General features: G+C 45.2%; 1 protein-coding gene across 1 annotated transcript; it reads left to right on the plus strand.

Annotated features, from left to right (window-relative positions):
• The first annotated feature begins 350 nt into the window (after positions 1–350).
• On the plus strand, positions 351–13865 carry ZXDC (ZXD family zinc finger C). The gene is made up of 10 exons (XM_065642911.1): positions 351–1428; positions 2548–2700; positions 3695–3773; positions 3875–4005; positions 4944–5114; positions 5692–6377; positions 7061–7145; positions 8857–9029; positions 10551–10652; positions 11664–13865. Exons 1-10 carry the CDS (start codon positions 351–353, stop codon positions 11748–11750), a joined length of 2745 nt encoding a protein of 914 aa, XP_065498983.1. The 3' UTR covers positions 11751–13865.
• The last annotated feature ends 253 nt before the right edge of the window (positions 13866–14118 follow it).

Raw genomic sequence — 14118 nt, forward strand, 5'->3', positions numbered from 1 at the left:
CCTCTCTGGCCAACCTGGGCCAGGCTCTCATCATCCTCTAGTTTAAAACCATCACCCCTTGTTGTGTCACAACAGGCCCTGCTAAAGTCTGTCCCCATCTTTCTTATCGGCCCTTCTAAGCACGGTAAGGCACATTAAGGTCTCCGGAGCCTTCTCTTCTCCGGGAAGAGCGGAGGGCTCCCCCCGCCGCCGCCCGAATCCCGCCCCGTCCGGAATTCCGCACTCCGCGTTTCCTCGGCGCCTCCCGGGCCGCGCCCGCTCCGGAACTCCGCGCTCCGGGTTTCCTCGCTGGCCCGCGCCGGCCCCGCCCCGCGGCTCCGGTTTCAGCCGCTGCTACAGGGACCCCCAAGATGGAAACGCAGGGGCTGCCCGCGGAGGCGGCCCGGGCCCGGCCCGCCGCACAACATGGCGGCCCAGCGGCGCCGCCCGCCGCCCCGCGCCGCCCGCCGCCGCCGCCCGACTGGGAGCCGGCGGCCGCCGCCGCCTCCTCCTCCTCCGCTGCCAGCACCGCCGCGTCGGGCCTCTACGTGAGCTTCCCGGTGCTGTTGGTAGAGGAGAAGCCGGAGCCCGGCGCCAGCCCGGCGCCCAGCCCCTGCGCGCCGCCGGCGACGCCCGCGCCCGACAACGACGGGCTCCTGCTCGTCTTCAACGTGGTGCGCGGCGCGGCCGAGGCCGGCCTGAGCGGCGGCGAAGCGGGGCGCGCCCAGCCCGGCCCGCCGCCCGCCGAGCCGCCGGAGGAGGCCCCGGGCGCGGCGCCGCCGCCGCCTCCTCCCCCGCCGCCGTCGCTGCCCCCCGGCGGCGGCGATGGCGGCGCGGAGGACGGCTCCTTCTCGGGGACCATCACCATCAACAACCAGAGCCTGGTGGTGCGCATCGAGAACGGCGTCCTGACGCTGGGGCCCGGCGCCGAGCAGGCCGCGGGCACCACGCCGCCGCCGCCCGCCCCGCCGCCCGCCGCCAGCCCCGCCGAGCCGCCGGGCGGGCCGCGGCCGCGCTCGCCGCCGGTCTTCCCGTGCCCGGAGCCGCGCTGCGGCGAGGCCTTTCCCCGCAAGCAGCAGCTGCGGCTGCACCGCCTCTCGGCGCACGGCGGCGGCGGGGAGGACGGCCGGGGCGCGGCGGCGGCGGCGGCGGCGCGGCCCTTCGGCTGCCCGGTCCCGGGCTGCGCCTGGTCCTTCGCCACGGCCTACAAGCTGCGGCGGCACCTGCACTCGCACGACAAGCTGCGGCCTTTCGCCTGCGCGGCGCCGGGCTGCGCCAAGCGCTTCACCACCGTGTACAACCTGCGGGCCCACAGCCGCGCCCACGAGCAGGAGGCGGCGCACAAGTGCGAGGCCTGTGGGCAGCGCTTCCCCAGCGCCGCCCGCCTCGCCGCCCACCGCCGCCGCAGCCACCTGGAGCCCGAGCGGCCCTACCGCTGCGACTTCCCCGGTAAGCCGCCGCCCGGCCTCGGGGGCTGGGTTCTCTTTCCCCCCGCACCCTTCTTAAAAAAAAAAAAAACAACCAAAAAACCAAAAAACAACTCGCCCGGGTAAGGGTGGGATCCCTGCCCTGAGTCTGTGTTGTGGCTCAGCTCGCTTTTGTGCACCGCTGCCCCTCCACCCCTGTCTCATCGCTCCCTGAGTCTGGAGAGAGGTCCCCGCTCCAGGCAACCTCCCTCTCTGAGGAAAAGTTTGGGAGCTGGAAGATGCTGTGCCTTGGCTGGTCAGCCTGCGTGTGGGTGGGTGTCAGGAGGATGGACCACACTTTTCTCAGTGGTGCCCAAGGACAGGGTAAGGGGCAGCGGGCACAGGCTGAAACACAGGAGGTTCCATCTGAATATGAGGAGAAAATTCTTTACTTCGAGATGCCAGAGCCCCAGAACAGGTTGCCCAGAGTGGCTGTGGAGTCTCCTTCTCCGGAGACATTGAAACCCACCTGGACGCGACCCTGTGCGATCTGCTCTGGTGACCCTGCGGTAGCAGGTGGGTTGGACTGGATGATCTCCAGAGGTCCCTTCAACCCCAACCAGGCTGTGATTCTGTAGCTTTGTGCTGGTGTAGTGAAACGCCTTAAGTTGCAGCACATAACGTTAGAGGCTGGAATCCGTGTAATAAACTGTCTATGGGTGAAATCCTGAAGCTACTGAAATAAATTTGGTGTATATTTCTTTAGTATTCATTGCACAAGAATCCTAACAATCATCCTTGCTAAAGTGTAGATGTGGCACTTAGGGACACGGTTTAGTGGTGGACTTGGCAGTGTTAGGTTTACGGTTGGACTTAAAAGATCTTTTGCAAACTCAGTGATTCTATAGTCTGTGATTCTGCAGTTGTTCAGTGGTATACCATGCTGTATGTGTTTTGATACCACACCTTGGCTAAATAGTTGTAATCCCTGGGACTAATGTAGTTTAGGATCGCGTGTTTGTCGTTTCTATGTGCCAGGGTGTAATATCCTGGAAAAAACATCATGAACGTCCCTCAAGAAAAGGTGGGAGGGAGAAAAGAATGCGGTTTCCCTGATTCGGTTTTGTATCAAGCTGATGTGCTGTTTCCCTTCTCTTCCCAGGCTGTGACAGAACGTTTATCACAGTGAGTGCGTTATTCTCCCATAATCGAGCCCACTTTAGAGAGCAAGAGCAGTTCTCCTGTTCGTTCCCTGGCTGTAACAAGCAGTATGACAAAGCCTGCCGGCTGAAAATCCACATGAGGAGCCACACAGGTATTCATAAGGGTGACTTGTACACAGAATATGTGGAGAGTGGACTTCAGTTTGCTGGGGAAAAATGAAAGTCATGAAGGGCGAAAGGGTGACATGAGTTATTTCGAGTCAGTGAAAATGTTTGATTCTTGGCCCTCTTGGGGGTTAGGAATCCGCTGAATGAATTTGCCAAATACAAAGTAGCTATGGACATGCAAAGCTGGGGCTTTTGGAATGCGAATTCTTTTCAGAAAAATTATCCCAGCTCTACTCCCAAGTTCGTAGACATTCAAAACATTGTGTAAATTCTATTCTTAGTCAAAACAAATGTCTAAAAAACTCTCAGGACATGTGAAATGTATGTACCAAGGTTTGGAACAGCAAAAAGATAAATTTCAACTTAAGCAAGCACTCCTGACGACCAAGGACCACTGCTGAGCTGAAATCCAGCCTTTTAATGTTTTAAGGACAATTATGTGTATGCTCTGCTGCCCTCTGTTTTCCTGGTTTCATGGCTTTACAGTGTGCGGTTTGCTTTTTTTGTCTTTTGTTTGTTTGTTTGTTTGGAATGTTTTCCTTTTTTTTTTTTTTTTTTTTTTTAAAGTGTCACTTAAGTGTTTAGTGAAGACATGATGCAAACTGGCTTCGTATAGTATACTGTATTGTAATCATCATATAATCACGGGTTATGAAAAAAGGAAAAAGTATCAGCTGTGTTTCTGTTTTGAATAATGCTATTACTGGTTATTGAAGCACCTTCAAGATAGCTCAGATGGATATGAGATGGATTGAAAATTATCTGTGCTCCCTGACACACAGGGAAAGACGTGATGGCCTTGAGTTAAAGAAGACTTAGTACGAGCGGGATGGGGCATCACAGGACCCTGCAGGGAACTGCAGGAGAGGGTGGTTGTGTCTTGCCTTAAATTAATCCAATTTAAGCAGCTCTTGAGATTTCCTAGTAGCAGTGTGTATTTCCGTATTGAATTATTGATGTAACGTTTCTTTGCTTAAGGTGAAAGGCCTTTTATCTGCGACTTTGAAGGTTGTGGCTGGTCTTTCACGAGTATGTCCAAGCTGCTGAGGCATAAAAGGTAAGGTAGCCTTTTCTGATTATGCTCTTCGTTTGTTTTTCTTCCAGTATTTAAGCAGCAGTGGATTTAATCGTGCCAATGGCAATTTCCTTCCCTTGCAGGAAACACGAAGACGACAGGAGATTTATGTGCCCAGTGGAAGGCTGTGGGAAGTCCTTCACGAGAGCAGAACATTTGAAAGGCCACAGTATAACTCACCTTGGCACAAAACCATTTGAGTGTCCAGTAGAAGGTATTGTTTCACTCTTCTATGTGTAAACTGGTATTTGGTGTGTCTATTGCCTAAAGATTGTGTATAGTGTTTATATTGCCTTTTCCCCAAATGCAAGCTTGTTACAGGATTGGAACAATTTAGAGCGAGTCTTGTAACAGAGTTTGAAGAAGTAAAACTAAACTGTATTGTAACTGTATGAGTGATTGTTCTCAAATTTATGGATTGCGGGGAAAACATTGGTTCATTCTCTAGCTTGATTTTTTTTTTTTTTTGATGGTGAACAGGACTACTTTATTCTGAAAAATCCTACTTCTGATAGTCAGTTTCTGTAGCTCAGCTTTTTCACTCCATTTATCAGAAGTAACAAAAAGTGGTCCTGCCCAGCACCTTCAAGGCCACGTTTTGCTGTCGTGATGTGTCGTCTCGAGCGTTGGTTGGTTGTGCTGTTGGTCTGTGCTGCTGGGGTGGTTGGTGGCCGTGCGAAGGGGGTCGTGGGCAGATGGGAGCCTCGCTAACACTCCGTGGGTTTCTTAGCTCCACCTCCGTCACTTCAGTAGGATTCCATCAGCAAAGATTTGGGTCTGAGCTGGAATATTCCGCTTCATAAAGCAGCTCTGCTTGGTGATTATTTCTCCTTTTAATGGTTTTGCCAGCGGTTTTCGTTAAGACCTTAAATTTAAGATGCCATAGTAGGCAAAGGTTGTGCATTACACTGAATGATTTAAGAGTGTCTTGTTATCAGAAACAGGTTGTTGAACTGTCCTACCCACTGAGGTGTCCTAGATGTAAAATGAGGAAATCTGTATTTGTCTTTCTTCTGATTCTTCTGACTGTGCACAGGCGCTGTAAAATAGCAAATAGAGTTCTGCAGAGCTACTCTGATTCGTTAATATACTAAATATGAACATCAAATTGAAATTAGATGAAACTTCAAAGCTTTTAATATCTTCTTGCAGGCTGTTGCGCAAAATTTTCAGCACGAAGTAGTCTGTATATTCACTCCAAAAAACATCTGCAGGATGTGGACTCATTAAAGACTCGTTGCCCTGTATCGAGCTGTAATAAACTGTTCACTTCCAAACACAGTATGAAGACGCACATGGTCAAACAGCATAACTTCAGCCCAGGTAAAGCATTTGTTTTGAACTATAGGAGGGTGCAATGGAAAAATGAAGTGTTTTATTAAGGAAAAAGTGTATTTACTGATGTTGAAATCTGAGCTCCATCTATATGAGTGGCAGAATATTCACTGAGACTGGAGTTGGTTTTCCTCCCTTAAAATTTTCAGTGGAACCTGTAATAAATGTCAGAAAGTGAGACTTGAGCTTGACCTCTGTGAAACTGTAAGAAATTGCAGCTTTTTTGAATGAGGTAGAGCTTGTCCTTCTCTGTGCCATCTGTAAAATGTGACCAAGGACTAAAAGCACTTCTTTTTGTACTCCTTTTCTACTCCTCTACAACCTTAGTCAGGGCTGCCTTAGTGTTGTCTTTTGGCAAGTACTTTTGTAACTGAAATTTCTCAGTGAAGGAGTGAGCTCGTTTCAGTAAGCTGCTTTTCCTTAAATCCACTTTCAGAGAAGTTGGCAAGTGCTGTAGTAGGCTGAGAATCTAGAGTTTTAAGCTTCCTCCTTTGCTCATTCCTAGTTTTCCTCCCCATTGCCTGATGAAAGGTCTTGTTTTCTAACCAAACCCTTTCTTTTCCAGATCTCCTAACTCAGCTCGAAGCAACCAGCTCCCTCACACCCAGCAGTGAACTTACCAGTCCAGGACAGAGCGATCTCAGCAACATAGACCTCGTATCCCTGTTCTCCAACGTGTCTAGTAACAATTCTGGAATTGCAACAGACATGGCGCTCGTGAACTCGGGGATCGTCACAATCGATGTCGCTTCGGTGGGCTCGACGCTCAGCGGAAACCTGCCTGTCAGTAACAATTCTTTAAGCCAGGCGGTCGATCCCTTGATCCTGGTGGCCAGCAGCGACATGCCGCAGAGCCTGGACAGTTCTCTCTTGCTGGGAACCAGTGCAACAGTTCTGCAGCAAAGCACTTTAAATTTGGATGACGTACAGACTGTCAATGCGGAAGCCTTGGGTTCGCTGGCATCTCTGTCAGTGAGGAATTCCAGTCAAGAAGTGCACGGTTTGACGTCCAGCAATAATTTAACAATCGACACGGCCACTTTGACTCCTTCTAGTAGCCTCGGCGGTACCAATGTGCCTGAGTTACTAACGCCGACGAAAGTTGAACGGAATTTGCTTCCTGGCTCGGACGTTGTCGGTCAACAAGAGGGCAGCAAAGTAGTGACGCAGTTTGTCTTCTCCAACCCTCCGGGGAGCTACAGTGCCCAGAAAGAAATGGATCTTGGCACAGTGACTGGCAGCTCATTTTTGGTGTGCAGTAATTATGTTCATTTTACCCCTAGATGACTGAGACACTCTGACTTTGGGGGTATCCATTGCTACTTCTACCTTATAGGGAGACTTTTCTCTCAGATTTTGCAGATCATGCGTTTTGGCTTTTTTTTGATGGAAGGATGTTGATTGTTATGCTGAATGGTGTGTTGTCAGAAGTAGGTTCAGTGTGGTGATAAGTTCTCTTAAGAAATACTGGAATTCCAGTGGGGAGAATTAAGGGAGAACCTTTCAAAGGTTTACGAGAATACCCAAGAATATGTGGTATTTCTTCTGCATTTGGTTCCAGGGAAAGATTTGGGCTACGAGAGTAACTGAAGCATTTTGACATGAGTCCTCTTTCCCATTTTAAGTACTCTTCCCTTTCTGCTTTACTATGTTACTGCAGAAGTAACTTTATTTAGATTACAAAGTAAATGTTTACCCCCTTAAAATCTGAACACTTATAAATGTGGTGCTAACTTCCTTTTGTGTTAAACTCCACGTATTAAGTACATACAGCGAATTTATTAAAACTCTAATCAGGAGAGCATGGGAAACTAGAATTCAGTGTTTACAGTGTAATAGATAACTGCACCTGAGAACTCATTGGTCTGTGTTCATTGTCTTGGTTTGTTCTTGCATTCAAAAAACTTTGCATCTTTTGGCTTTTTTTTTTCTAGGAGAGCAGTGGATCTGCAAGAACAGACTACAGAGCCATTCAGCTGGCCAAGAAAAGAAAACAGAAAGGCAATGGCAGCAGCACAGGTGAGAAGCCATTAATTTTGCTAAGTTTACTGAATACAATTACTTTAGGGTTTTGAGCAGGTACCTGAGTACATTCTTAAACATCCCATCCGATTTACTGCTAGTTAAAATAATTATGCACGCGTTGTACCATCTGTTACTTGGGATAATCACATTCTGTGGAATATCAAATTCACTGTAGGTTTACGAAGAAATCTGCACCATATGTTTTATGATCGTTAGAAGACACTATCCCTCCATCTCTTCATCTGCTTTTTATTTTCTTACCAGAACAAAAAAACTAAGATAATTTTCTTTCTGTTTATGCTCTTGGTCTTACCTAGTGGATTCTTTTTTACTTAGTACAGGCAACGTAAGCATCAGCTGGATTTGTTTTGCTTCTGTGTTTCACTCAGTAACAGTGTATGCAGCGTTAAGGAATTTATTGCTTAGTTATCTGGAAATACTCAAACCTCTCCCTTAGACTTTAGCCATGTTGAGAGTTCTTGTGCAGGGTGAGGTTTAGGTCATGATTTGTTGGACACAAAGCTGTCTGATGCGAATTAGACATCGTTACTTTGTCAGATCAAACGGGGCCCGTGGCTCACTAGACTTGTGTGAGCTCAGGTGTTTGAGTTGTGTCTATCATTGGGGCTGGGGTGCCTCTTAGTACCTTCCACCTCTGAAAATCAAGGTGAAAATTTTTAAGGTTAATTAAGAGACTAGTTCTGAATTGGGCACTGTCATGTTTCAGTGCTTGTAAAAGGCATAGCTGCCTAAATTCTGTCTGGTTCAGTGAATCATCACACGGAAGGATAACGGCTTTATGAAGCTAGTTCTAAGTGTGCATGTATCATCAAACGTGTCTTTTGGACATCAGTTTAAAAAGATGATTGTACTTAATCTGCATGTCTCCTAAAACGAGCTCAGAAAATTCCTATTTCTGTTCCTACTCAAGCCTCCCAGTAGTTCACTTCTCAGCAGCCATCGCCCTATTGCTGCTGTGTGCTTCCCAAAGTGGTCCGAAGAGTCTTGTGTTTCTAATCGGTTTAACATGGTTGAATGAACACTGGAGAGGGAAGTTCAGTGTTTAAAGAGAAGTTACCCAAGCCTTTTATTAACTATAGGTATAACAAACAAAACAAAAAAAACCTCTGGAACAGTTGGCAGGATTGTATGCATACTTTTTTTTTTTTTTTAATTAGGTTTTTGGTTTCTAGCTTGGGATACAAGCAGCTAGTTTGTCATGTTTTAAACTGAAAAATGTTTAAGGTTGTGGTAGTTGAATTTCTGTGGCCTGTTCTACCTAACAGTCCTTGAAATCTTTCTGGAAATAGGTGAGCTTCACTGTGCTCTTTTTACAGTTTGGAAAAATGATGTACATGACTTCTCAGGAAATGAGTTGCAAAACTAAAAATAGAAAATGCAATCCTTTCTGTAACTCTACAAATACGCTGATATTTGTATGCTACCACCAGAGTGAGCCCTAAGCTTAGCAGTTTGTGCTGTGGTTCTAAGTGCATTCATGTAGAGAGATGCTCAGTCAGCAGTTGGAGTTCATCAGCTCATCGCTGTCTGGCCTTTTAGCAATTATCAGATGGTGCTTAATTATATTGCAGTGTTCCAGGCCTTTGCTGTGTAGTGTAAATAACTGCAAAAATTGAAAAATACTAGCAGGAGACTTTGGCAAATTGCTTCTGACCATGTAAATATTAAAATTGGTCTCTTTTAGGGGCATCTGGCTCTGGGCAGAGGAAAAGCAAGGGTGGGAAAGTAAGCCCCACCAACTTTTCACCATCCACCCCTGGCAGTCGACTGGGTGGCAGCATAGTCCTGCCAAACGGAGGCCTGACGATAAGGGACCCTGCCACTGGAGCCCAGTACGTGCAAATTCAGCTGCTTCAGGTAAGAGCAGAGGAGGAAAAACATGCTCTTCTTCTCTGTTACCCAAACTGGCACATTTATGGAAGAATCTGACTACTTGTGGACTCAGGTACTAGTGCCCCTAGATGGGATCCTGAGATCTGCAGTACGTACCATGTACTTTCCTGGGAAGGTACTTTCCTAGGAAACTAGCTTTAGAGAGATCTAGAAATTCCTGAAAACAGAGCTGGTTCAATCATACAACTGCTGGGGGCCCAAACAGGTGCATTGTGGAAATGGGTAAGATATTTTTATTTGGTTTAGTACTTATATTCCAGGCTGGACTGACTCTACAAGCACTGTAATAGTGGGGAACATCCTGTTCAGCTTCTTAGGCTGGATACACTCGATGCAGGTAACACTGGGGGGGAACTGTCGCGGTTGAGACGGGCAAACGACATAGACGAAGTTCTTCCAGGATGAAAGTAGTAGATGCCATTTATTGCCACAAGTGCATTTTTATACAGTTTTACCAATTCATGTATATTTTCACTATTGGTTACAAGTTACAGCAGTAACATCTCATTGGCTAATTTTGCTATAGTCAATGTTACTCTTCTACTCCCTTCTCTCTCAGGGGTACATCCCTTCTCTCTCATGGGTACACCTTAATATCTCCAGATACTCCTTTACTCCCATCTTTCTCATGGGTAGGCCTTAATATCTTCAAGGCTGATCTCTGTTCCCATGCCCTCCGTCAGGGAATCCATGGACCCACCGTAGTCCCCCACAGGGAACTAAGAGTTTTAGCAAACTTCTGGTTTGCATGTGAGAGTTGTGATCTTTTAAGGGCTTAGGACTTCTTCCTCCAGTCTTTTTTTTTGTCGACACTCTCCCAAATTCTTACATTACTCCATCTCTCTCTCATTTACAAGGTAAATGAGACTGATGTGAAAAGATACCTTCAAAATGTGGTTTCAGCCTGAACTCTTATTTCTCAAAACTGTTGAAATAAAGGTTAAGAATCTTTCTTTTCTAAAAATACCTAGTAATCCATGTGGGCTGATTAGCAGAGCATGGCCGGTAATGCGTTTTTGGCCAGGTATATATGTATAGTATCCAGAGAGAGGGTAAGTTAATTCCACTTTATTCCTAACAACGTATGGTATGGAGGAAGCTATGGGCAGAGATCTCCATCTGTCTCATTTTCTCATGGGTGTAAATGTTTGTAACTTTATGTTAAGTATCAGCTTCACACAACATGATGAAACTTGTTGCATATTTGTGATTGTTTTGTTTTCTGGAGATGAACCATTCCTTCCTTGCCAGATCTTGCCAATTTTCCAAGTTGATTGTGATAGGTTAATAGGCTGCACACTGGGGTAGGTTCAGATTTAAGTAGCAGTTCATTTTCCACATATCTTTTTGGATCTAGGCCTTACTAGTACAGTGCAGTAGCTTTATCAGATTTTTTTTTTTAGGTTGTGAGGCTGAGTGAAATTTGCCATATCGTGCTGAAATGCTTGGAGTTCTTGTAATCACATAAAGTTTCTGCATTCACAGGATGATCCCCCGGGAGAGGGAGATTTGCCCTTTCAGCTGAGCTCTCAGTCCTCCTCATCACATTCTCAGCTTACAGTGGATTTACCTGTTCACATACTTCAGGTACAGCATGTCAGAGCTGTTGGGTTTTATCGCTTAGCTTGAAACAGAGGAGAGTTTACTGTGAAGACTCTGGTAATTCAGCCTAACGAAAATAACTCGTTTTCCATTGGGAGTTTAATTTCACTTACAAGAAGCAGTAAGCAGAGTGCTGCACTGCAGGATTTATCTTGTGTTACCAACCTTTGAAACATCATAGCTGGTTGTTTTTCTTCCTCTGTTACCGAGTAATGAATAACTAAGCGTTACTCATTTATTACTGAAGTGCCCCATCCTTGTTTTCCTGATCCCATCCTGTAAACATTAAGTGGGTCTAGGAAGAGGATCAGAATTGATACGTAACAGGCTACAGGAAGGGTGCGCAAGTGGGAAAGAAAATCTTGAGCCTGGATTTCAGAGCGGTGTCTGTGTGGGAATGGCAGATTAAAAAGTCTGCTCGCTTCTGCAGTCTTTGGTTTCATTACTTGCCCTTTTAATTACTGAGCGTCAGTGGTGTTTGAACACAGAAAGCTTCATGTAGCTTCTTGTGTAAATGTAGGAGCAGCTGAGAACTGAGCAGCACTGAACGATTAGCGTGTACATAAACTGCATTTTCTACTTGACTGCATGGGGCTTCAGTTTTTATGAACTCTGCAATGCAGTTATTCTTACCAAGGGTGCTTCTCTGGGATAGAAAATAAAGCTTTTGTGTTAGAGAGAAGCACCTTGCTGTGATAAACCTAGAAATCCAAGAAGAGTACTAGAATTGTTGGCCATGGTAGACAGTTAATAGAGGAAGAACAAATAGTGATTTTATATTTATCTCCGTTAGTAATGCTCATCTGAAATGTCCCAAAGAAAAACTGTAGCGGTGCTGCTTGAGTGAGTCCCCAAAGCAGGAAAGCTTTGGGTTTCCTGTAAACCATTCAAAGCATTTATCTGGTGTTGGATAAATGTCAAAGTAATCTTACTGATAAGCATTAAAAGCCTGTAGGGGTGAAAACACTGAACTTTTCCTGCTGTTTGCTTTAACAGGAGCCACACAATTCCGCTGAAGATGATGCAGGTTCTGATAATTCTCAGTTCACTGGAAGCACAATAAACTTACAGGATCTGGAATGACCATTACGAAGAACAGTTACTTGAAAACAAAGTGGGCAATCATGTCTTGACAGAGTGAGATAACTGTGTGGGTCTATTTCCAAGGAAAATATCAAAACTAGGAATACTGGATTATGGTTGCACTCTTTGCAATTTGCTGAGGACAGTTGCAGCTGAAAGATTTTTCTTAAAAAATGTAAATCCCACTTGATGTGCCTGTGTAAGATACTCTGTCTGCCTGGTGGTTGGAGAGGCCGAGGCAGACGCTGTACAGTGTTGTTTCAGGGAGAAGTACTGTATTAAACTTCAAACTGAGGTAATATTTACTGTTTTCACAGGAAAGCAAGTATTCTACAGCTAACAAGTACCTATTTATAATCCTGCCTACAACAGTTAAAACTTCCCTTCTGGAAGGAACCAGTGTTATTGAGGAATTAAGAGTTAAAATTTGCGAGTGTTTTCCACACACAAAAAAATAATGGTTTCAGCCCCTGTATTTTGGCAGAAAACTGGAATAAATTGTCACAAGTAACAAAATTAATGTCCTATGCCATGAAAACGAGATGCTCTAAAATCTTTGTTTTAGAAAGCTAGATTCTAAATGTTAACTTAGCTGTGAATCAGTTTGTAGCTCATGTTGAGTTTCTCCCTTTCTTTGCTCCTGCGTCCCAAATACTTTGCTGAATTCTTCCAGCAAAACTTAAAGAAAACTGCAATAGAACTGTACTCACTGTAAGTGATTTAGCTAAGAGTCCAACAGCATCTGAGAGGTTAGTTTTATGTTTGTGTTCCCTTTTTTGGGAGGAATGTTGACCATAACCTAAATGTAAGCACCTTGATTTTATCTCATCTATAGGCTGCTGCCAAGTTACCTGTAAACTGGTCACTATATTATTTCTTTTTTCAATTGAACACTGTTAACACTTGTTCTTCATTGATATCCCAGAGTGTCACATGCATGTGGAGCTTCTGGCTGTTTACAGAATATGCAGTTGTAAGAGTATTTTATGAGGGGAAAAAGAATTGTTACCTGGGAAGATTTTCCCCACTGAAAACCGGCAGTTTCTCTTGGGGGGCAGGGGGAGAGGTTGTATGTACTGTACTTACCTGGATTGCAGTCACTTAAATAAGCATAGGGTTGTATAGGAAAAAACACCACCACCTTTGGTTACATTTTTAAGGTAGTAATTTAAATGTTTCTTATGGTGATGTACTGAATGCCTATAAAATTATGTATAGGAGTTTGATAAAAGGGTGTATGTACTGTTTTTTATTCTCAATGAGGTGTGTGTATGCACGTATGTGTATTTTTTTTACAAAATAAGATAATGTCATGCAGAAGAACGTTGTGATCTTTCTAATCTTGCACATATTTATTTATTTTACAGTTATACTGATGTTGAATTCACACAAGGTCATTCAGAAATGCTTTTACTTCCTGTGCCTTTTGAACTATGTATGTGTCCAGATAAATGCTCTTTTGGTTGAAGACTTGAGGAGGAAAAAAAAAGTATACAGGTTACATTTGACTTCAGATCCTGATTTGTAGGCAGTATTTTAACTTCTGGTTGAACGAGTTTTATTTTTCTGTCTTTAGCTTAACTGAGCATTGAGGTCTCTCTGTTCCTCTCATCCCAAGTTTACAGCTTATGTCCAGGGAATCTCTTAACCCTCTCAGGTTGGGTTCCCAAACCAAAACTAATTGGTAGATGAGATTTTCTACCTGGTGGCTGTGACTGCAGCATGGAGTCCATGCCGAGAGGTAGGAGGGTTGAGGAGGAATCGTGCTGAACAGTGACTACGGGGTCGTGTGCTCGTGGTCACCGTGCTCTCCCTGGAAGCCGAGGCACCTTGAGCTCCCAATGCCTGTGTTATTCTGTTCTCAAGAACCACACCAGTTCTTAATCTACTAAAATGGCCAAGGAACACTCTTTTTTTTTTTTTTTTTTTTTTTTTTTTTTTTTACCAGACTTGCAACTGAATCTTTCTACTTCTGAAAATGTACCTCACTCAGCTTTGTAAGTGAATGTAAAGTGCTAACCTCTTTGGGACGAAAATGGGATCACTTGGCTTGAACTCCATTGCTGGCAATGGATGCCTGAAGAACTGCTGGTGCAAAAGGGTCAATAAAGGTTTTTTTTAATGGTCAGTTTGTCCCTGGGTATTGTTCTTTGTATGGATGCATCTGACATAAAGCTGATTGTTAGCAGCTTGATTTCTGCAGAGCTTGTGTTTTTCCTTCACCTGTGTCTGCTCCACAGTAGTGGGGTGGAATCTATAGTACCCCATCCTTTGGATTAAAGCATAGCCTTAGTTTTTTATAGTTCTGCAGCAGATTTGTGGTTATAATACAGGTCTGTCAGGTGCCTGGCTTAGTCGTGGCATAACG

The sequence above is a fragment of the Caloenas nicobarica genome, chromosome 11 (assembly GCF_036013445.1).
Source record: "Caloenas nicobarica isolate bCalNic1 chromosome 11, bCalNic1.hap1, whole genome shotgun sequence".
NCBI classification, from domain to species: Eukaryota; Metazoa; Chordata; class Aves; order Columbiformes; family Columbidae; genus Caloenas; species Caloenas nicobarica.

What these genes read in the sequence shown, in the direction of transcription:
- ZXDC (XM_065642911.1), top strand. Translation starts at nt 351, where the DNA reads ATGGAAACGCAGGGGCTGCCCGCGGAGGCGGCCCGGGCCCGGCCCGCC. An exon ending in CCACATGAGGAGCCACACAG is followed by an intron (nt 2,701 to 3,694) that starts GTATTCATAAGG and finishes TCTTTGCTTAAG; the next exon opens with GTGAAAGGCCTTTTATCTGC. An exon ending in TGCAAATTCAGCTGCTTCAG is followed by an intron (nt 9,030 to 10,550) that starts GTAAGAGCAGAG and finishes CTGCATTCACAG; the next exon opens with GATGATCCCCCGGGAGAGGG.